This window comes from Camelus bactrianus, chromosome X (assembly GCF_048773025.1).
Source record: "Camelus bactrianus isolate YW-2024 breed Bactrian camel chromosome X, ASM4877302v1, whole genome shotgun sequence".
Classification (NCBI taxonomy): Eukaryota; Metazoa; Chordata; class Mammalia; order Artiodactyla; family Camelidae; genus Camelus; species Camelus bactrianus.
This window is the reverse complement of record NC_133575.1, coordinates 117,874,370-117,895,044: the sequence shown is the minus strand read 5'-3', so window position 1 is coordinate 117,895,044 and position 20,675 is coordinate 117,874,370. Positions and strand designations below refer to the sequence as shown.

At 45.0% G+C, this 20,675-nt stretch overlaps 3 protein-coding genes across 6 annotated transcripts in view; 1 reads left to right on the top strand and 2 right to left on the bottom strand.

The window, feature by feature from the left end:
- The window catches only part of F8 (coagulation factor VIII), a 99,741-nt gene that overhangs the window by 69,400 nt on the left and 9,666 nt on the right, over nt 1-20,675 (top strand). For 3 of the 4 annotated variants that reach the window (XM_010967088.3, XM_074359554.1, XM_045504408.2), the window contains 5 exons: nt 750-835; nt 3,460-3,615; nt 16,315-16,459; nt 16,871-17,019; nt 17,715-17,891. In XM_010967088.3, the coding sequence (XP_010965390.2) occupies nt 750-835; nt 3,460-3,615; nt 16,315-16,459; nt 16,871-17,019; nt 17,715-17,891 (713 nt within the window). The remainder of the gene's footprint in view (nt 1-749; nt 836-3,459; nt 3,616-16,314; nt 16,460-16,870; nt 17,020-17,714; nt 17,892-20,675) is intronic. The other variant, XM_074359553.1, reaches the window with a different exon arrangement.
- F8A1 (coagulation factor VIII associated 1) lies at nt 9,315-11,744 on the bottom strand. The gene is given in 2 exon segments (XM_074359555.1): nt 9,315-10,873; nt 10,876-11,744. Coding segments are annotated over 2 exon segments (1,149 nt in total). The 5' UTR covers nt 11,539-11,744; the 3' UTR covers nt 9,315-10,387.
- On the bottom strand, nt 11,751-13,182 carry H2AB1 (H2A.B variant histone 1). The gene has a single exon (XM_074359556.1). It carries the CDS (start codon nt 12,908-12,910, stop codon nt 12,560-12,562), a length of 351 nt encoding a protein of 116 aa, XP_074215657.1. The 5' UTR covers nt 12,911-13,182; the 3' UTR covers nt 11,751-12,559.

The window sequence follows — 20,675 nt, the reverse complement described above, 5'->3', positions numbered from 1 at the left end:
CAATGGTAAGTAAAGCTTGGATCAGAGCTACAGAGAGTCCTCAAACATTGTCTCAGAGCCAGAGTCAGCAAGCTACAACCTGCAGGCCACATCAGTGTGTATGTCCTTCAAGCTAAGAACCATTTTTCTATTTTTAAATGATTGGGGAAAAACCAAAAGAAGAATAATATCTCATGGCATATGAAAATTACATGAAATTCAAATTTCATTGGCCATAAAGAAGCCACACCCATTCATTTACAATCATCTACAACAGCATTTAAGTAGTTGCAACAGAGACCAGATGATCTGCAAAGCTTCAGTTATTTACCATCTGAAAAAAGTTTGCCAAGCCCTGTTTTTGATGGGAAAAAAATTCCCTTTGATAAAGAAGCTTGAGAATTATATACTAAAATACTATTGTTTTTCTCTGGGTGGAAGAGTGATGTTTTTTCTTTGATTTTTATTTTTACTTAGGCTTCATTTTTATCTTCTAATTTTTCTCCAATGAACATACATTATGTAATAAAGAAATAATAACAGTATTTGATAGTTCTTGTAATATCAGCTAATTAGAGGTGCTAACAATCAACAAAATTATTAAATTTTAGAAAATAAATGGACAACAAGGACAAGCAAAAGACTTCTGTGCTTTTACGACTTTACTGCCTCCACAGCTAGGATTAACCTTCTCAACAGAGTAATTTTATTCCCAAGTGTCCAGAACCAACCCAACTGAATCTAGTCTCTCTCACCTTTTTCTGCCTAAGGACAGTGGGCCCCAAAGCTGGCCAGGCTTCATTACTCCGGATCAGTCAATGCCTGGAGCACCAAGGACCCCTTTCCCTGGATCAAGGTTAGTAAATGCATCACATTCAGTCATATCACACACCCGTCTCACAAGCTCAAAACATGATATATCTCCCTTATATCAAAGTCATTTTCATCAAACTCCAGGTAATAGATGGGGAAAGAACTGTAAGAATAGAGTGGCCTGTAATTTGTACCAAAATAGTCAGGAATAGAATTCAGTACACTGATGTGTTCTATTTCTGTGTTTTCAGTCTTTCTACTGGGATTAGAACACCTGAATGCTTTCTATAACATTGAACTTACCACCTCCCAAGACAGTTTATTCTATTATCAGATGCCTTCAACTGCCTAGATTTCCTTGTGCCCTCCAATCTCTTTATTTTAACACAAAAACAAATGGCTCAGTGCCTCAAACCACAAGCCAAGAGGACATGGCTTCTTTATTTTGTAAAACAATCCATCTTCTTCACAAAGTCTACAGCACTGGGTAGTAAACGCCTACTGAATTTAGTCCAGTCTGGTAAACTAACTTGGAGTCAACAACTTAAACAGTGTCCTTAGGTTAACTCAGTTTTGTTTTAAATGACTCAGTCTTTCATATTTTCTATTGAAAAACAATGTGGGGAGAGGGTCTAGCTCAGTGATAGAACGCATGCTTAGCAAAGTCCTGGGTTCAATCCCCAGCACTTCCATTAAAAAATAAATATATTTTTTAGAAAGAAACATAATATGAACCACAAAGGCAATTTTACATTTCTTGGTAGCCACATTAAAAAAGAAATATGCAAAATTCATTTTAGTAATACATTTTCTTTAACCGAACCTAACCAGAAAGCTGATGCACCATGGGGAAAGGGCGGCGGCGGGGGAAGCTGGTGGTAAACCGTGTGCACATTAGTGCTGACTGATCACATCAGCTTTCTTCTTCCTCTTCCTAGTCGGCTGAGGAAATTCCCCTGCATATTTTCTTCCTTTGCAAGGTTGCATCTGGTCTCCTATTTTTTTTTTCCTGAGGTTAAAATAATAAATAGGGGCCCGGGAAAGATCAGCTGAGTCACCAGTAAGCAGGCACAAAGAGTACCTCTGTTAATGCCGCATCGGCTCAGCTGCTTGGCTGCTGTGCGTCTGTTCTATTTATTTATTTTTGGTAATAGCATCCTCGTTGCCATTTAGGGATTTCTAGCTGCCCCACCAGACACAATCTAATGAGACTAGTAAATAGAGTTCCTTTTCCACACCTAGCCAAAGAACCCTGAGCGATACAGCCCATGACATATCCACTAATTAGATTTGACCAATGTTCATTGACTTGAGAAGTAAGGTTTTTTTATACTTTAGCCAGTCAGGAGCAAAATATTAAAGGGTACAAGGCTTCCTTACTATGTACTTAAATCAAGCTACTAAAATCCTTACCACAACCTTTTAAGGTAGATGTTACTATCACCTGCATTTTAGAGAAGGAAGTTGAAGCACAGAAAAGTTAAATAACTTGGCACACAGCCAATAAGTGGCTGGGCCAAAATTCAAACCGTCGTAGCTGGGGGCCAGCATTTTATATATAGATATATAGATAGATCTGTTTTCCCAACTCAAATGTAAGTTCCATGAGGGGAGGGCTTTGTTTTTGTTATTCGTTTCTTTATTCCCAGTACCTAGAACAGTGCTTGGCACATAACAAGTGCTAAAAATATATGCTTTGAATGAATGAATGTACATATAGATTGAGTTTACAGTCAACTGAAAGAGACAGTCATTAAGCACAAGAGTCACGATCAGTCCTACCTGAGTGAGACAGGCATCTGTGAGACGTTAAGTTTGCTTGTTAGAGCAGTAACCAATGGCAAAATTCCTGTAGCGGCTGCCTCCTTAAAATGCTTGCATGACCCATGTTCTCTTCTTTAAGAATCAACCATTCCTTACAGTTCTGCCACTCTTAGTCACTCATTCATTCCAAAGCATTTTCCAAGCATCAGTATTATATCAGATGCCGTGTTAGGCTCTGCGGCTAGAGAGAATATAAAAGTTGACGTTTATCGAGTGCTTCATACGTGCCAAGCACTGGTCTCATCACATGACATGTATTAACTCCTCAATCCTTCTGATAACTCTCTGAGATCAATACCATTATTATCTCCACTTTACAGATAAATTGAAACAGAAAGAGGTAAGGTGTCTCAAACAGGTTTACTGCCTTAAGGATCTCAGTCTAAGAAGGAAGGCAAAAAGCAAAGAAAACTTTACAGTATGGTGCAATAATTTACTATAATGAAATTGTCTATAAAGTGAAGTGGAACACAGATTTGTCTGGTGAGTCAGGAAAGTCTAACCAGGAGAAATAGTTTCATCTAGGCTGAGGCTGAAGTGTGGGGAAAGCGCTATGTTATGGGTCAGTACGTGCAGCACAAAGGATGTGTGTAGAGGAAGCTGGGACTCAGTGATGTGAGAGTGACTTCCTGTGTCAGGAAGTAGTCTGGGAATTCAATAAGCACACTTCCTGCTCGTTCTCATCATTTATTCCGCAGCTTCACACAACATTGGTATCTGCTTCACCTGCACATTGAAGGTAATACTGGGCATATGTGTGTCAATGTAGATTCTTCTTAAGCCAGTAATTAATTTCAGAAGGTGGTATGTACATTTAGAATAAAATGTTGTTTTCATTCGTAGGTGGATTTGTTGGCACCAATGATTATTCACAGCATCATGACCCAGGGTGCCCGTCAGAAATTCTCCAGCCTGTACATCTCTCAGTTCATCATCATGTATAGTCTTGATGGAAACAAGTGGCAGAGTTATCGAGGGAATTCCACGGGGACCTTAATGGTATGTAATGGGTCCTTTCAGGGGAATGCATGAATCTTTTAAAGAGCTTTTGACAGATTTCACATGTGGAACAAATACTCATAGCTTCTACACATTCAACCCCCGCAAAAGAATTTTCCACTCATGGGCAATAGGAGTGATTATGGACATATGGACAAAAAGTGGTAGCATCAAGGATCTCACAGATAATAGAAATGAAGAGATGCTCTATTGACAGAAATATGTGATTCAGGACTATGTCGATTGATAAGATTGTGAGTTTGCTTGTGAATATTCTAGGTCTGAAGTGCTAGTACGGCAACCAGGCTCAAAAACACAGCAGCTTCATCTACACTTCCCTCATTCTTACATCCTCTGATGAATATCCCCAAGCCCAGCCAGCTCTTTCTTTCTCATGCCTCTCGTGTCACTTTGGGGATCCTGTGATCAGTCCCCTGCCTAAAGCCTTTCAATGTCTCCCTCTTGTCTTCAGAATAAAGTTCAAAGTCCTCAAATGGCTCTGTGCAGGGTAACTCCTGTGCGCTCTGTAGCTCCAGCTTCCTGCTTCTCTGCCCTGCTTCTTGTTCTGTGAGCCTGGCCTGTGTGGAACCTATCAGTAGGCTACCTTAGCCTCTAGCTTTTCAGTTGGGCTTCACCAACAGGGAGAACTGGCAAGAGATCAGAGGAAGGGAGGAGAGTGATAGCAGGATATTTATTCTCCTGGCTCCCTCCTGGTAGAGGATTTGGCTGTATCTCTCCACTGAATGTCACTTTCTCTACCTGTTCCTGTTACTACAGCTTAGTACCAAACTACCTCAAAACTTAGCATCATTAGAAAACTCATTTTGTTTTGTTGTTGAATTCTGTGAGTCAGGACCTTGAACAGGGTACAGCAGGGGTGTCCTGTCTCCCTTCTCCACAATATCTGGGGCTCACCTGGGAAGATTCAACAGCTGGGTGTGGAGTCATTTGGAGGCACCTTTACTTGCATGTCGGGTGGTGAGGCTGACTAACCTAACCTGGATTTCTTACACGGCATCTTAGGGACTCCACTTTGAGTGTTCCAGCTAACAAGATGAGACTACATCACCTTTTCTGATCTAGCCTCTCAAGTCACCAGAATCTCTTCCAATACATTCTATTATATATAAGCAAGTCATATATCCACCCAGATTCAAGGGGAAGGGACACAGACCCAACTCTCAATGGGAAGAATGTAAAGAAGGAAAGTAAAGAATTTGTGGTCTTTTTTGTAAACCACCACAAGAACCTACCTAATTTTTCCTAGAACCCTGTCTCATACAGTAATTGGTGCCAGCAGTAGACTGAAGTAACAGGAATTCTAGGATTATGTCACTAATATATTCAAGGAACACAAGTATAATTCTTGGATGTTGGGTAATCCATGGCATGTGGTGGCATCAAAATTCCTCAGATTATCACCAGTGATACTATGGGATGAATTTCAGATGGTAAGGAAAATACTGGGAGATTAAATTGATAGTGCCAGTTAGTTGCCATGGCAACAACGGTAGCATCACCTAATTGTAGAGAGACCTGTCTTCTTTTTATGGACTTCCGTTTTACAGCATACATAAGCAAAAAAGAATACACACAAAGAAGAGCACCCATGAACATACACAGAGAATCCGGACGCATCCATGGAGCTCTGAAAGAGCCTTCCATGTCCTGTGGTTGTAGGCAGATACTTGGACTTAAGATCAAATCTAGGGGATAAGCACATGAATTGCAGAGTTGCAGTGATAATTAAGTGGTAAATCCTACCAGGCCTATTATGCTAAGATAAGGGCACTGGTAGAAAGGACTGGAACCCTGAGACCTGTGATGAGGCTGAGAATTGCAAACCTCCACACTGCCCTGAACCTCCTTTGCCTGAGGAGGCATCTCTCCCTAATCTCTGAAGCAGCCATCCCTTCCCTGAATAATTCTTTCAGTGACCACACCTGGAATAGTTGCCTTACAAGCCAGTGGCTAGTTTCCTCAGAGCCCATGGTTGGCCACTGGCAAAGCCAGATGAGTCATGGAAAAATGATGGATCATCACAAGTTAGATCAGGTGATGATGACAACAAAATTGCAATTCCAGGTGTGGTATCTCTTCTGGAACAAATTAACACAGCCCCAGACACTGGATATGGAACTTCAGACCTGGAAAATGCTTTGTTCTTCATTCACATTGGGAACCAAAATTAGAATATTTACACTTACAAAGTAGGAACAAGAGTATTAACTTTGTTGATCATGACTCAAGGTGATGCCACTTCCCCTTTCCTTATCATAATATAGACCCAAGGAACCCCAACACCTTGACATCCCACAGAACACCATACTGGCTGGCCCACTACATCGATAACATTGTGCTGATAGGGCCTGGTAAACAGGAAGTAGCAATCACTCTAAACACTTTTGTGACTAATATACACACACACAGAGACATAAATATGATATGTGTGTGTGTGTGTGTGTGTGTGTGTGTGTGTGTATCATTGTCTACTAAAAGAAAAATGCACAATGTGAGAGTTGTGAGTTAAGGTTTATTCAGGGTCTTTCTAAGGACTATAGTCCAGGAGACAGCCTCTCAGATACATAGCTCTGAGAAAATGCTCCAAAGAGGTTGGGGGGAGGCTAATTCATATTTTTTTTATTAAGGAATATATGCAGCCAAGCATAAATCTTGGTAAAAGATTACTGCTAGTCCCAAAGAACAGATATCTCAAGTTCATGATTATAGTGCTTTTCTATGTGTGGGAAGATGCACGATTCAGGGTTCATCAAAATTCTTCCTAAAATGCATCTTAACTATTGAAGGGCCTGTTTGCCCAAAGCACAGAGCTTCCTGTTATCGTCTGTAATTTCCTGTCCAGAGCACAGAGTGCCTCATCCTGTTATTGCCTTCATCCTTCCCTCTGCAGCACCACGTGCTGTCCATCAGAGACTGCAGCAGGTTAATCTTTGTAGGCCTAGATAGTAAGCAAAATGCTCTTCTTTCGTTTGCAGTGTGCTATGTGTGCATATAGATATTAGCATGTCTTGTTCCTGACTTTCATGAGAATGGATCTCATATTTTACTGTTTAATATAATGTTCACCATTAGTTTCAAACAAATATTTTTCTCATGCTTAAAAAGTTTCTTGCTCCTCCTGCTTTATTTGGAATGGCTGTAGAATTTCATCAAATGCTTTTTCAGCGTCTTGATATGATCTCATTTCTCCTCTTTGCTATTATCAAATTATCCTTACGTTCAATGGTGTGCTGGCAAATGTTTAACAACCGGCTCTGGGGTGAAGTCGGGGGCAGTTAGGGGGACAGGCCTTTATTTGTAGCGTTTGCTGATTTCCATGATGTGCATATTCCCATCACACCTGACTTCAAGCCAAGTGCAGAGTTAGGGGCAGAGGCTCCTGGGGAAACTGCCCTTCATCATGGTGTATTAATCATTTAAAATTTATTGCTAGGGGGTATAGCTCAAGTGGTAGAGTGCATGCTTAGTATGCACAAGGTCCCGGGTTCAACCCCCAGTACCCCCTCTAAGAAGATAAATAGTTAAGTAAACCTAATTACCTCCCCTCCCCCCCAAAAATAAAACGTTTTAATTAAGAAAATTTTAGCTGGATCCAACTTGCTAACATTTTATTTAGAATTTTTCTATCTACACCAATCAGTAAAGTTGGTTTACCTTTTGGGGGGTGCTGTATTGATCAGTTTTTGGCATGAGAGTTATACTAAACTTGAAAATAAAGTGTAAAAGCGTCCATCTTTTTCCATTAAACTATGGCTCTAGAATACTTCAATGTAGTAATCATATGTTTAATGAAAGTTAGATGGAAAAGCCACTGTGTCTTATTTAGTGCTAATACTTAACCTATCTTTTCCGTTCCTTATCTGATTGATACTCTCATTTTGTTACCTGTAGTTAGTTGCTGTGAATGTGTACATTAAAGTTCTGTCTCCCTTCCTATGCCACACCTTAATCTACACACACGCACACATGTCTCTTTTTTCCCTTGTCAGCGTTGGTTTTTGTCTATTCTATTGGATTGTCAAAAATCAACTCTTGGTTTTAAAATCAAACAGATTTGAAGGTGTCGTTTTCTAATTCATTCATTTCTGTCCCAAATTTTTTAAATTCTCCTTTACTTTCTTTCGGTTTATTTTATATTTTGTTTATTAGAATCTGGAGTTAAGTGACCAGTTCATTTATTCTCAATCTTTCTTGTTCAATGACAAAGATAGAATAGTCATTAACTACCCACAGGAGGGTCACTCCTCCAGCAGTTATTGAGTAACTACTATTTTCCAGGTGCATAAGCTGGAGCCCCTGGATTTGGCCTACAAACTGCCTTCATATGGACTAAGAGTAAAGAAAGTTTTTACATGTTTAAAGTTTCAAAAACAAAGAAGACTATGTGACAGAGAATATTTGTGGCATAAAAAGAATTTCCATCTCTTTCTTTACAGAAAAAGTTTGTGGACTGGTGGTCTACTCTAATGGCAGTAGAGACACCTAGACAGTTAACATTAACCAGAGCCCTTCCATCCCAGAGTTTGCCTAATCTACAGTTTTCAGTCTTAATCATCTTCCTCCAGTACAGCGGCTCTGAAAAGTTTTGATATCTGTGTATGATTCATACACAAAATATTTTTTCATAAGCAATACTTCTCATCCTAGAAGTCCCTCTTAAAAGGGGGGAAGGGAAACCGAAATACCCTTTAAGGATCATTGCTTTACTGCCACTATTTTCAATATTTTATAAAATTTTGAATGTTAGTTTTGAATTGTCAATGAACATTTCAATGATGCAGTTCTTTCCCTCATTCTCAAGTTAAAAAGAACACTAATCAAGTCCTTTTAAACTATCCTTGGTCATGTTAAATCAGTGTTAATTTTGAAACAAGTTGATATATAGCAAGAGAATTCTGTCAGAATCACTGTAATCTGGCCTTGGCCCAGCCATCCGTGCTATGAAGATTCTGAAGGAGATACATAAATGAGGCAACAGCAAAAGCGTTTTCTAAAATTATTCTCGTGTGCCCAGCACCAGGCTATGGTAATCCCTCCCCCGACCTCCTCAATGCAATTTCGGACTGGAGGTCTAAGGAGGCATTTCCTTAAGCCGGAACCCAAATGCTATCACCAGTCACACGTGTCCTAAGGACAGTAAGGCAGCCGGCCAGGACTGCAGCCCAGAGTGAAGAAGAGTGTACCCGAAAAAGGAAAAGCACAGAGGAGCATGCGCCCTTACCACCTTTGCAGTAAGGTGGACTAGGCTTTGGGGCTCCAAAGGACCGATCCTGGCGGCCAAGTGAGAGCACAGGACCAGGGGCTGAATCTGCCCGCCATGGGCCTCTCCCCTATTTCCTTAGCCATTGCTTCCACACTGTTGAAACAGAAGTGGAAAAGAATACCCTAAAAGCCCCGCCCATTTTGAGGCGCTTAATTCAGAGTGACAGCGCTCCACACGGTCTCCCTCCCTCCCTCACCCCCAAATAGGCAAAACCAAACTCTGCTCCCAAAGGGCGTCCTTAAATCTCACCCCCAAAGATGAGTGCTGAACACTCAAGCTTCAGCCTAAAGGATGCACTTTCCCAAGCTGAACGATTGAGGGTGAGATTATGTTCTGAAGAGGTCTTGTTACCACTCCTCTCAAAACTAAAGAAAATAAAACTGAATTAAAACGACAAAAACAAAAAACAGCCAACTCGGTTTGCATGTAACATTCGGACCAAAAAGGCTTGGAACTTGAGTGTTTAAAAATGGAACGCCACCCCGTCTTCGGGGAACAAGGACACGGTCTGGCACATACAGGATCGCAAATACCAAAGAAGCATGCTGATTTTACGTATCTGAGTTACGTAAGAGCCGCAGAAAGATCCCTCCTACAAATGCAAGCTGTCACGTGGACTGCCCGTCCCTCTCGGAACAGAACCTGAACTGAGGATTCCGAGGCACGTCGGACGCATTTGCGCCGGAGCCCACCCCACCCGCACCCCAAGCCCACCCCCGGCCCGGCTTGGCACCGGACACAGGTGCACTGCAGCTGTCCGAGTAAGACCGCATCGCATAGGCTCTTTGTGACTCATCGCCTGGCGCAGCCCGCATCCTAGGCACACTGTCCATTTCAGACGGACGAATACGTCTGGCAGCTAAAAGGGAACTGTTTCTCCTTTCTGCCTCCTGACATGGAGAGAAGGTGTTCCCGGTTCATTGATGAAGTAAATCTAAACCGCAAGTTACGAGTCTCAGAATGGCTTTCACGGATTTGGGGCTGTGGCGGCAGCAACGTTGTACTGGATCAAATGATCCCACGGACGAAACAAAGAAAGGAGAAATTGGTTGATCACACAGACATCAAATAGGCTGAGGAATCAGTCACCACAAACAGATCACATAGCTCAGGGATTTAGCCAGACCTGTGCAAATTAACCCTCACTAGGGAACAAAGACCGGGGGGAGGGGGGTTTTGCAGGCGGGGTGGGGGGCTGGTAGGGACAGTTGGGTGAAAAGATACAGGGGTGACGGACTGTCACGTTCGTGCTGGGTGCAGGAAGAGAGCCATGTCCACCACTCCGATCCTATCATATTGTTTTTTTCTCCCACTATTGCGGAAGTAAGGTAACTTTTCGTCCACTTAAGTGTTAGGGTGGCAACAGGAATAAGGCGAACAAAGGCAGAACCTCCGGGACCATCGTCTTTTATTTCCCCCTAAACGCAAAGGTGGATGCGTGAGGTCTGGGAACAGGCGAGAGGGAAGGCACCGGGATCATGTGACTCGTCAGATCCCCTGGCCCGAGGGGGAGATGCTCTCCTGCAGCACGAGGTGAAGGAGGTGGTTCTGCTCGGCACTCAACAGCGGCCACATCTCCACCTGCAGCGACTTGACGGCTTCCGTGTCCTTCTCGTGGGTGGCCATGACCAAGGACTGGAGCAGCAGGAAGAGCTCCTCGGGAAGAGGGCCGCTAGCCTCCTGCCCGTGGCCGTCAAAGGCCTCCCAGCAGTATTTCTCCAGGGTGTGGGCATGCTCCGGCAAGAGCTTGGCGGGCGGCGGCTGCAGCAGGAGCAGCAGCAGCACGCGGGACACCTCGCAGCGGACCAGCACGTCCGAGAAGGCGCCCAGCGCGGCCGGGGAGGGCGCGACGGTCGCGGAGCCGGCGCCGGGGGGGAGCAGCGCGAGCGGCGGCGGGGCGGGGGCCGCGCTAGAGCCCGGCTGGGGCCCGGGCGGCGGCGGCGGCGGCGGCGGCGGCGGCGGCGGCGGCGGGGCGGCTGCAGCGGGTGGCTGCCGTGCTCGCGTGCCAGGCGCTGCATGCGCGTGAAGACCGCCAGGGCGCCGTTGTAGTCGCGCGCCAGCAGCTGGCAGGACGCAGCGTCGCCGAGCGCCTGCAGCGCGGACAGGGGCAGCTGGGGCAGCTGCAGCTGAGCGGCGCGCTGGAAGTGGCCGGCGGCGGCGGCCGGCTGGCCCAGGTCGCGCAGGGCGGCGGCCAGCTCGAGGCAGAGGGCGGCGGCGGCGGCCGGCTGGCCGAGCTCCAGGTGCAGGCGCACGGCGGCGCCCAGGGCGCTGGCGGCGGCCTGCAGTGGCTCCCCGTAGGCGGCGGGGCAGACGAGGCGCTGGCGCGCTTCGCGCTCCTGCCGCAGGAAGAGGCGCGCGGCCTCGGTGAGCGCCAGCGCCTCCCCGGGCCCGTGGAACAGCGCCTGCTGGCAGCGCGCCACGGCCAGCTGGCACCAGGCTGCGTACGGCAAGCACTCCTGGGCGCGCAGCTCGCGGCCCAGCTGTGCGAACTGCTCGCCGGCCTCCGCCACGTTCGGCTTCCGGAGGAACCGCTTCTTCAGCTTGTTCGACACCTGGCGGTAGCGGGCCAGAAAGTCTCCGGCCTCGGGCCCCGGACCGGCGCCGCCGCCGCCACCCAGGCCGGCCGCGGACGCCGCCATGTTCGCCGTCTGGACGCTTCCGGGCGCGCTGACGACACAGGGCGCACGTGCGGGAGGTGGGGGCGGTGGACCACGACGTGCACTGCGTCCGCCCCGGCCCTCCGGGCAGCCGCGCCGGCTCGGCGGTCCCCGCCCTCCCGCTTGCCCTGGTGATATGCAAAACAGCCAGCTCGGAGGCCGGGCCGGGACTGGCTGCGGGCCGCGTATGCAAATCGAGGATCCTGAGGCGGGGCCTGGCCTGACGTCCGTTGCGTGTGTAGACCCAGGGTGCAGGGGCGCGGCCAGGCGTCCGCTGTTGCTAGGCGACAGTTTGTTTACGCAGGTTGCTACGCAGGGCATCTCCCAGCATCTTCTAGAGAACATGACCCAAAACTAAGCTCTTGACCCCACAGGAGCCTAGTGCCGACTTGGCATATTTCCTGATTGTTTCCCGCCCACCCCGTCCCCCATCACGCCTCAACCTTCCCGTCAAAGCCCCAGCCCCAGTGGAGTTCGCGCCAAGCGCTCGGTCCACGCGTCCATTCCGCACCAGAGTTGCCATCTCACGTCCGCCTATCTATTACGACGCTGCGGCCATGGTCTTGAGCGCCACCTCAAGGACACTGTCCTCCTGAAGACTTCCGCCTGGCTCTGACCTGCTCGGAGCCAATGGGGGAGTCTTCCGTCGCCCAGCCTCAGCCCAGACCCCACTCCACCCCTCCCCCATCCCAGTCGGCCTCTCCCATGCCCAGGGCCACCCCAGGCACTGTCCCCGTGAGACACCACTCCTCTCAGTCACCCCCCCCACCACGTCCCACCCCCTAGGCCAGACCCCTGCCACCGCCCCAACCTTCCAACGAGGGATGTTCCACAACCACCTCCCCCGCAAAGTGACTGAAGCATGCGCACATGGGTTTCCGAAAAAACACTATTGATTTCCAATGACTTTGCCCAAGGCACCAGGCAGGCCGCGGCTGCCCCGGCTGTGAGCGGGCCTGGTGCCCGTCGGCCGAGGCCCGGAGCCCCAGGTCATGTTGGGCAGCTACTGCCGGGCCGGGACCACTTGGGAAATGGTTGTGGTCCCAAAGAAGCCACCGAGGAGTGCACTGTTGTGGACCGCCAAGTCCACGAGCTCTGGAGTGATGCGCCTCCTGCTGCTGTTGTGGGCCTCGTTGCCCGCCAGCTCCAGGACCTTGGCCGCCAGGTACTGGATGATGGCCGCCATGAAGACTGGTGCGGTGGAGCTCAGGCGCTGGGCATAGTGGCCCTCTCGCAGGAGGCGCTCCATGTGGCTCACGGAGAACGACAGCTCGGCTCTGGTGGTGCGGGAGCAGGAGCGGTTCCACCTCTGGTGACCATGGGATGACCCTCGACGGCTGTTTTCCTTCGGCATGCTGGGCGTAGGGTGCGGTTTCTCCCACTGGCCTAGCTCTGCGGTGCGGCGGGATGCTGGGCGAAGCGGTGCGGTGAGGTGCAGTGGGATGTGGTTCGGTGAGATGAGGTGCGGTGGGATGAGATGGCGGCAGTTGATCCCAACGTCTGCAGACAGCGGGTATCCAGGCCTCTACTCCGCAGCCTAGCGACCATGGGCTGGCCCCTCATTGGTCAGGGCGCACGCCCCGTGACACGTAGATCCCGTGACGTCACTGCTTTCCCATTGGCCCTCAGCCCCCACCCCACCCCCCGCCCCCGCCCCCGCCCCCTTGGGCCTGGGCTGGCAAAGAAGTGGTGCTGGCAGGACGCTTGCTCACTTGCTCGCTGGACCCTCTCTTTGAGGGAACTCCCACTGTCCATGGGACGGGAACTCTAGGATAAGAGCAAATGGCGGACGATCCAGTGGTACCAAGTATACACTGGCGGTGTTGGGCCACCGTCACGGCCATCTAATTCCAAAACGTTGAAACCACCCCCAAAAGAAGCCCCTGTATCCGCCAGGCAGTCATCCCCGCTGCCCCCGCCTGCAGTTTCCCCCACCCCACTCCCACCCCCATAGTCCCCAGGCGACCACTAATCTGCTTCCTGTCCACAGAGGTTGGCGTGTGCTGGACACTTCCCGGAGACGGAATCATACAATACAGAGGTGGCCTTTTGGGTCTGGCTGCTCTCACCTAGCGTAACGCTTTCATCGTGGTTCATCCACCTGGTAGCACAATCAGCACTTCATTCCTTTTCGTGGCCGAATAGTATTCCACCACATGGCATGACCACACAGGTTGTGTATCCTCTCCTTAGTTGATGGACATTTGGGTGACCGCCACCTTGTGCCTGTTGTGAATAGGCTGTGGTGAGCGTTCCTGGACAGGGTTCTCTTTGAACACCTGTTTTCAATTCTTTGGGGTTTATACCCATGAATAGCTTTATGGGTTTACTTCTGGTCTCTTCATTCTACTCCATTGATCTATGTGTCTGTTCTTATGCCAGTACCACATAGTTTTGATAACTGTAGCTTTATGCTAAGCTTTGAAAGAGGCAAATGTGAGTCCTCCAGCTTTTTTCTTCTCTCCCAGGATTATTTTGGCTATTCAAGGTCCCTTGAAATTCCACATGCATTTGGGATTGGCTTTTACATTTCTGTAAAACAGATCATTGGGATTTCGGTAGGGGTTGCAGTAAATCTGTAGATAAATTCGGGTGGTATTGCCATCTCAACATTATTAAGTCTTCCAGTCCGTGAATGCTGATATTGTTCCCTTTTTGGGGGTCATTTTAAACGTCTTTCAGCAGTGCTTTGTAGTTTTCAGTGCACAAGTCTTTACCTCCTTGGCTGAATTCATCCTATGTATATTTTATTCATCTATCTTATAACTGTTGTCAGTTTTACGTTTGGACTTTTCATTGCTAGTATATGGAAATACAACTGATTTCTGTGTGTTCGTCTTGTGTACTTCAACATTGTTGAGTGTGCTTATTAACTCTAATAGCGTTTTGTGAATTCTTTAGTGTTTTCTGTACATAAGATCATGTCATCTGAGAACAGAGATACTTTTACTTCTTCCTTTCCAATTTGGATGCCTTTCCTTCCTTCCTTCCTTCCTTCCTTCCTTCCTTCTTTATTTCCTTCTTTCTTTCCTTCCTTCTTTCTTTCTTTCTTTCTTTCTTTCTTTCTTTCTTTCTTTCTTTCTTTCTTTCTTTCTTTCTTTCTTTCTTTTCTTTCTTTCCTTTCCTCATTGCTCTGGCTAGGATTTCAATGACAGCCTTGAGTAGAAGCACTGAAAGCAAGCATTTTTCTTTTGCTCCTGATGTTAGGGGAAGCACTTTCAGTCTTCCACCACTGAGTATGACATTAGCTATAGGAATTTCATAAATGCCCTCTAGTGTGTTGAGGAACTTACCTTCTATTCTCAGTTTGCTGAGTGGTTTTTATCATGAAAAGTTCTTGGGTTTTGTTGAATGCTTTTCTGCATCAACTCAGATGATCATATTGGTGTTTCCCCCTCTATTTTATCATGTGGTGTTGATTAATCAGTTTTCTTATGTTGAGCCATCCTTGCTTTCCTGGGAAAATTCTTATTTGGACATGGAATGTAATATTTATTATATGCTGCTGGATTCCATTGGCTAAAATTCTTTTGAGGATTTTTGCATCTATATTCATGAAGACTATTGGTCTGTAATTTTCTTTCTTGTTGTATATATGTCTAGCTTTGGTATCAAGGTAACGCTGGCCCTATAGTGTGAGTTAACATGTTTTTTCCCCCTTTTCTATCTTTTGGAGGAGTTTGAGAAGGATTGCCATTAATTCTTCTTCAAACATTTAGTAGAATTCACTAGTGAAGCCACCTGGCACAGTTTCTGGGACATAATAAATGGAATCAAGGATTTATATAGTCATTAACTATTTGTTGAATTAATACACTGTCTCCCTAAGAAGGTTTCTAATCAAGAAATAAGAATTGAGTTTAAATGAAGCAGATATATTTATCAAAAATAATGCTATGATTTCTGGGGCAATAATATAAATTCATTAATATTTTTATCCCATAAGAAGAAAAAAATGTTACATGGCAGAACAGATATTTTAAATCCTCATAATACTATAACTCTGCTGTCTGATTATATAACAGATGTGCATTTATTCCTGTTTCAGTGTATTCAATCACATACAGGATGCCAGGTGTTTCCTGAGAGATGACTTTCAACTTTCCTTATAGTATACGCTGTGGTTTAAATCTAAGCCTTTTGAATGGGCATTGCTACCGTATTTCTCAAACTGTGTACCTTTTCCCTTAAATATGTCATGTACTTTTCTCTAGAACCTAGGCACGCCAAGGTCCTAAACCCCACATGTTGGATATATTAATGCCCCACATTTCACACACACAGCCCATTCTTGGAAAATCATTCTGAGAGCAGCGTGGTATGCTGCTTACTCCCAGTTCTCTTTCACAGCTTATTCTGCCCCAAGGTGGTGGGTGCTTCTCAAACTTCATGATCTGATTCAGTTGATCTGGAATAAGGCTCAAGACTATGCATTTCTAAGTGCTCCCAGGTGATTCTGTTGCTGCCAGTCTGTGCCCCTCACTGGCTTAGCGAAGGCCTGAGTGGCTTCCTCCACTTTAATGAGCCTTTTACAGGACTCCCAAAGTAGACCTAATCTCCATTGTTCCATTCTTCTTCCCGTGGTTTTTGTCCTTCACATATTATTTCTAACATCTGTCTAGCCAGGGTGGTTTCATTTGAGTGTGGGGTGCTGTTGAGAAATACACAAAGCAAAATTAGAAGAAAGATACAACTGGGAAGGATTGCTTTCTACTCTGCCTTCACTTTACGTGTGTCTGTGCTAATACCCTCCTACAGGTCTTCTTTGGCAATGTGGATTCATCTGGGATAAAACACAATATTTTTAACCCTCCAATTATTGCTCGGTACATCCGTTTACACCCAACTCATTACAGCATCCGCAGCACTCTTCGCATGGAGTTGATGGGCTGTGATTTAAACAGTAAGTGTCAAGTCATCCCATAGCCTTCCCTCTCCCAACCATGGGAAGGGTGAGTAACCATCCTAGTTTTCCTGAGACTAGGGGAATTTCCCAGGACTCAAAACTATCCATGCTAAAACCAGTGCAGTCCTGGGCAAACCCAGGACTTGGTCATCCTAATCATGGGATTCCCCAGGGGCAGCCACCTCCTACACAAGGCAAATTATTAAAAAATTAACAAGGCAAATCAAAGTCAGACAGAGCTGAGCAGAGCTGACCAGAAAATATGGGGCATGTTAACAATAACGTGCAAAAGTTAATGCCTTTGAAATGATGTCGTGATGATGGTAGCCCTAGAATGTCAGTGGAGGCATGCCAGCAGAACCTCGGCTGCATCTGTTCCTTGTAATTACATTCTTTCATTTCTTTGAGGTTGCAGCATGCCGCTGGGAATGGAGAATAAAGCAATTTCAGATACACAGATTACTGCCTCATCCCACTTAAACAATATATTTGCCACCTGGTCTCCTTCACAAGCCCGACTTCACCTCCAAGGGAGGACTAATGCCTGGAGACCCCAGGTAAGAGGGAACAAATTTGCCATTTACCTGATACAGAGAAAGAAGTAGTGGTTGGGAAAGAACAGGAGAAGCTCTTAACTTCTTCAGAGTTACTTCGAATACTTGGTTATTCCTAAAAAGAGTGTCAAGGAAGGTTGACTATGCACAGAAAACCCCACAGATTTTTAGTGGATTTGCCATGCAATTTCACACAGCATTCACTGGGGGAAGTGATCCTGAATTGAACTTCCTGGAGACATCTCTATATGCAGTACTGGGCTTTGCAGTATTGCAGTACAGTCACAGAACTGTAGTAGCTGAAGTCCAGTTTTACAGAGAAATGTCAACAATTAGTCCTATTTGCAGGTTTCTCGGTGTCTCAAAGGAAAGAGTCGGTTATGAATGTTCATTGGGCACAGTTCTCTTCTGGAACCACTCAGTTTGTGATTTTCAGTCACTGAATAGCTTTGGGGGATGACTGAAGTTAATGGTCTCTGCTCCTCCAAGAGTTAAACAAAACAGGTTGTAAGACACATTGCCAAATTTTCAATACTGCAGTATTTCAGCCCTCAAGTTGCTTAGAATCTAATAAGGAAGACTGAGAAACAGATCCTTAAAATGCAGAGTGATAAGTGCTGTGATATGATTGAGAAGAAGGGATTTGGGGATTTCTGGGAGCAAATACTCCCAACAAGATACTACTCTATCTTCCCTAGGGGAATAATCGAAAAGAGTGGCTACAAGTGGACTTGCAGAAGACAATGAAAGTCACAGGGATCACCACCCAGGGGGTGAAGTCTCTCCTTACCAACATGTATGTGAAGGCGTTCCTCATATCCAGTAGTCAAGATGGCCGTAACTGGACTCTGTTTCTTCAGAATGGCAAAGTGAAGGTAGGCTGGTCTCCTAGGAAAGGCACAAAGCCTCTCGTAGAGTTTGACATTTAGAAACCTAACAAGATCGATATATGACTGGACTTTCAGGATAAACTGTACTGTGTATCTATAGTAACGGGACACTATGAAAGGCACTCTGGGAGGACACAGTAACTTCAAGCAAGAATGTGTAATCCCAGGAAAAGGCAGAGTAGAGCCAAGAGCTAAGTATCCTCATGGATGTTGATGTCATTCAGGATGATGGCAAGAATCTGAGGGATGGAGAAGAAGAGTTATTCACCAAATGCTTAATGATGTCTGCATCCTCATCAGCAACTTAGATTCACCAAGAATTAACCCTGGCATGGCCCTTACCAATCTCTCTAGTACAGTCTCTTGACATTTGCTCTTTTGCTCTCTAAGCTCCACCCATCCTAAGACTGTCAAGTCCCTAAAAACAGTGTGTTCTTTCTCATACTAGGTTTTATACATACTGTTTCTTCTCCCTAGAACATTTTGTCTAGGTACTTCCTCCTGTCCTGCCCCTTTCACCTGGCTCATTCTTCAAATCTCAGATAGACATCATCTCCTCCAAGAAGAATTTCCTGTTCCTTCAAGGCTGGACTAAAGACTTCTGCTTCTAGCGGTTGAGTTGACTAGAGGATTAATAATACATGCTCTAGAGGACATTGCCATTTTAAAAAGGGTATACCTCTGATGCACGCTACAATCGGAATGAACCTTGAAAACATGCTAAATGAAATAGGCTGGACATAAAAGGACAAATATTGCATAATTCCACTTATATGACTATATTAGTTCTCCAGAGAAACAGAACCAATAGGACGCATGTGCATGTGTGTGTACAAAGAGATTTATTATAAACAATTGGCTCACAGTCAGACAGAAAGGATTCTCTCTTACTCAGAGGAGGGTCAGCCTTTTTGTTCTATTCAGGCCTTCAACTGATTGGATGACACTCACCCACATCAGGGAGGGCAATCTGCTTTATTCACTGTACCATTTAAATGTTAATCTCATCCAAAAACATTCTCACCAACACACCCAGAATATTGTTTGACCAAATATCTGGACACTCCATGGCCCAGACAAGTTGATACCTGAAATTAACAATTACAGTGAGGTACCTGGAACAGGCACATTTACACAGACTGAAAGTATAATAGAGGTTACCAGAGGCTGGGAGGAGGGGACAATGGAGTTATTGTTTGATGCGGACAGAGTTTCAGTTTTGCAAAATGAAGAGTTCTGGAGATGGATGGTGATGATACCGGTACAACATTATGGATGTACTTAATGCCACTGAGTCATACACTTAAAAAGAGTTAAAATGGAGTCGGGGTATAGCTCAAGTGGTAGAGTGTGTGCTTAGCATGCACAAGATCCTGGGTTCAATCCCCAGTACCTCCTCTAAAAATAAATAAACCTAATTACCTCCTCCCCGCCAAAAAAGGCAAAAAAATTTGTGATGCTTTGACCAATGCTAAGAACATTTTTTTTAAAGACCAGTTAAAATGGTAAGTTATATATTATGTATATATTATCACAATTAAAAGGGCTGTGTCACTGACAGTATATACTTCACGCATTGCTACACTCAGTAAAGAAAAGGGCATCTCCAGCCCCCTCACCACCAACAGCAAAAAAAAAAAAAAAAGAGCTTTTATTTTAAAATAATGAGCTTAAATCAGGGCTAAGAGAGGTGAAAAGTGAGAAAATGTAAAATGGAGGACCTTTTGTAAAGAGAAATGATTATTTTACTGTTGTTATTGGGAGACCAAGCTTTGAGCAAAATGCAATAACTGAACGTGAGACTTCTGCATTAAGTAGTGACCCCCAGAAAGGAGCTAAACTAGTTGCAGATAAGTAGCACCTCTTGGCATCTGGAAGAACCGTTCTCAAGTCCACTCTAGAAAATGCACTTTAGGTCTCCAAGATTCCTACATAGTAAAATGACGAGGTCATAAACATAGATCAGCAAACATGCAGGATACAAGCCAACTTGACAAAAAGTGAGCAGAAACAATCAACATCAGATATTGACATTATCAGATTTATATCATAAAATAATTATGCACAAAATAGTTAAAGCAATAAGCTATGGAAAGATAACAATAAATGACAAATTATCCAAAATTATTAGGCAGTTTTGGGGAAAAAGTAGTATAAAAATACAAAATAACTGTTGAAGTTTAAGTCAAAGAAAGACTTAATAGTGAATTAGGCACAGCCAAAGATAATTTAGTCAATTGGAAGATATATCTGTCAATTGGAAATTACCCAGAATGGAGCACAGAAGATCAAACATATGAAAAAGAAATTAAGAGACATAGACTATATAGAGAAAGCCTCACATATATGTGATTGGATTCCCAGAATGAATGAAATAAACGACCACTTTTGCCACTTCTATTCAACATTGTACTGGAAGTTATAGCCAGAGAAATTACAAGTGAAAAATAAATTAAAAGCATTCAGATTGGAAAGAAAGAAGTAAGACTATCTCTCCTCACCAATAATTTTATATGTAGAAAATCCGAAAGAATCCACAAAAAAAACTATTAGAGCTAATAAATGAATTCAGCCAAGTTACAGGACACATGATCAACACATAAAAATCAGTTGTATTTCTATATACTAGCAATGAAAAATCCAAAAAGAAAATTAAGAAAACAATTTCATTTACAATAGCATCAGAAAGAATAAAATAGGAATAAATTGAACCAAGGAGGTACAAGACTTGTACACTGAAAATTATAAAACGTTGCTGAAAAAAATTAA

Coding starts and splice junctions, on each gene's coding strand:
- H2AB1 (XM_074359556.1), bottom strand. CDS start 12,910: ATGCCGAAGGAAAACAGCCGTCGAGGGTCATCCCATGGTCACCAGAGG.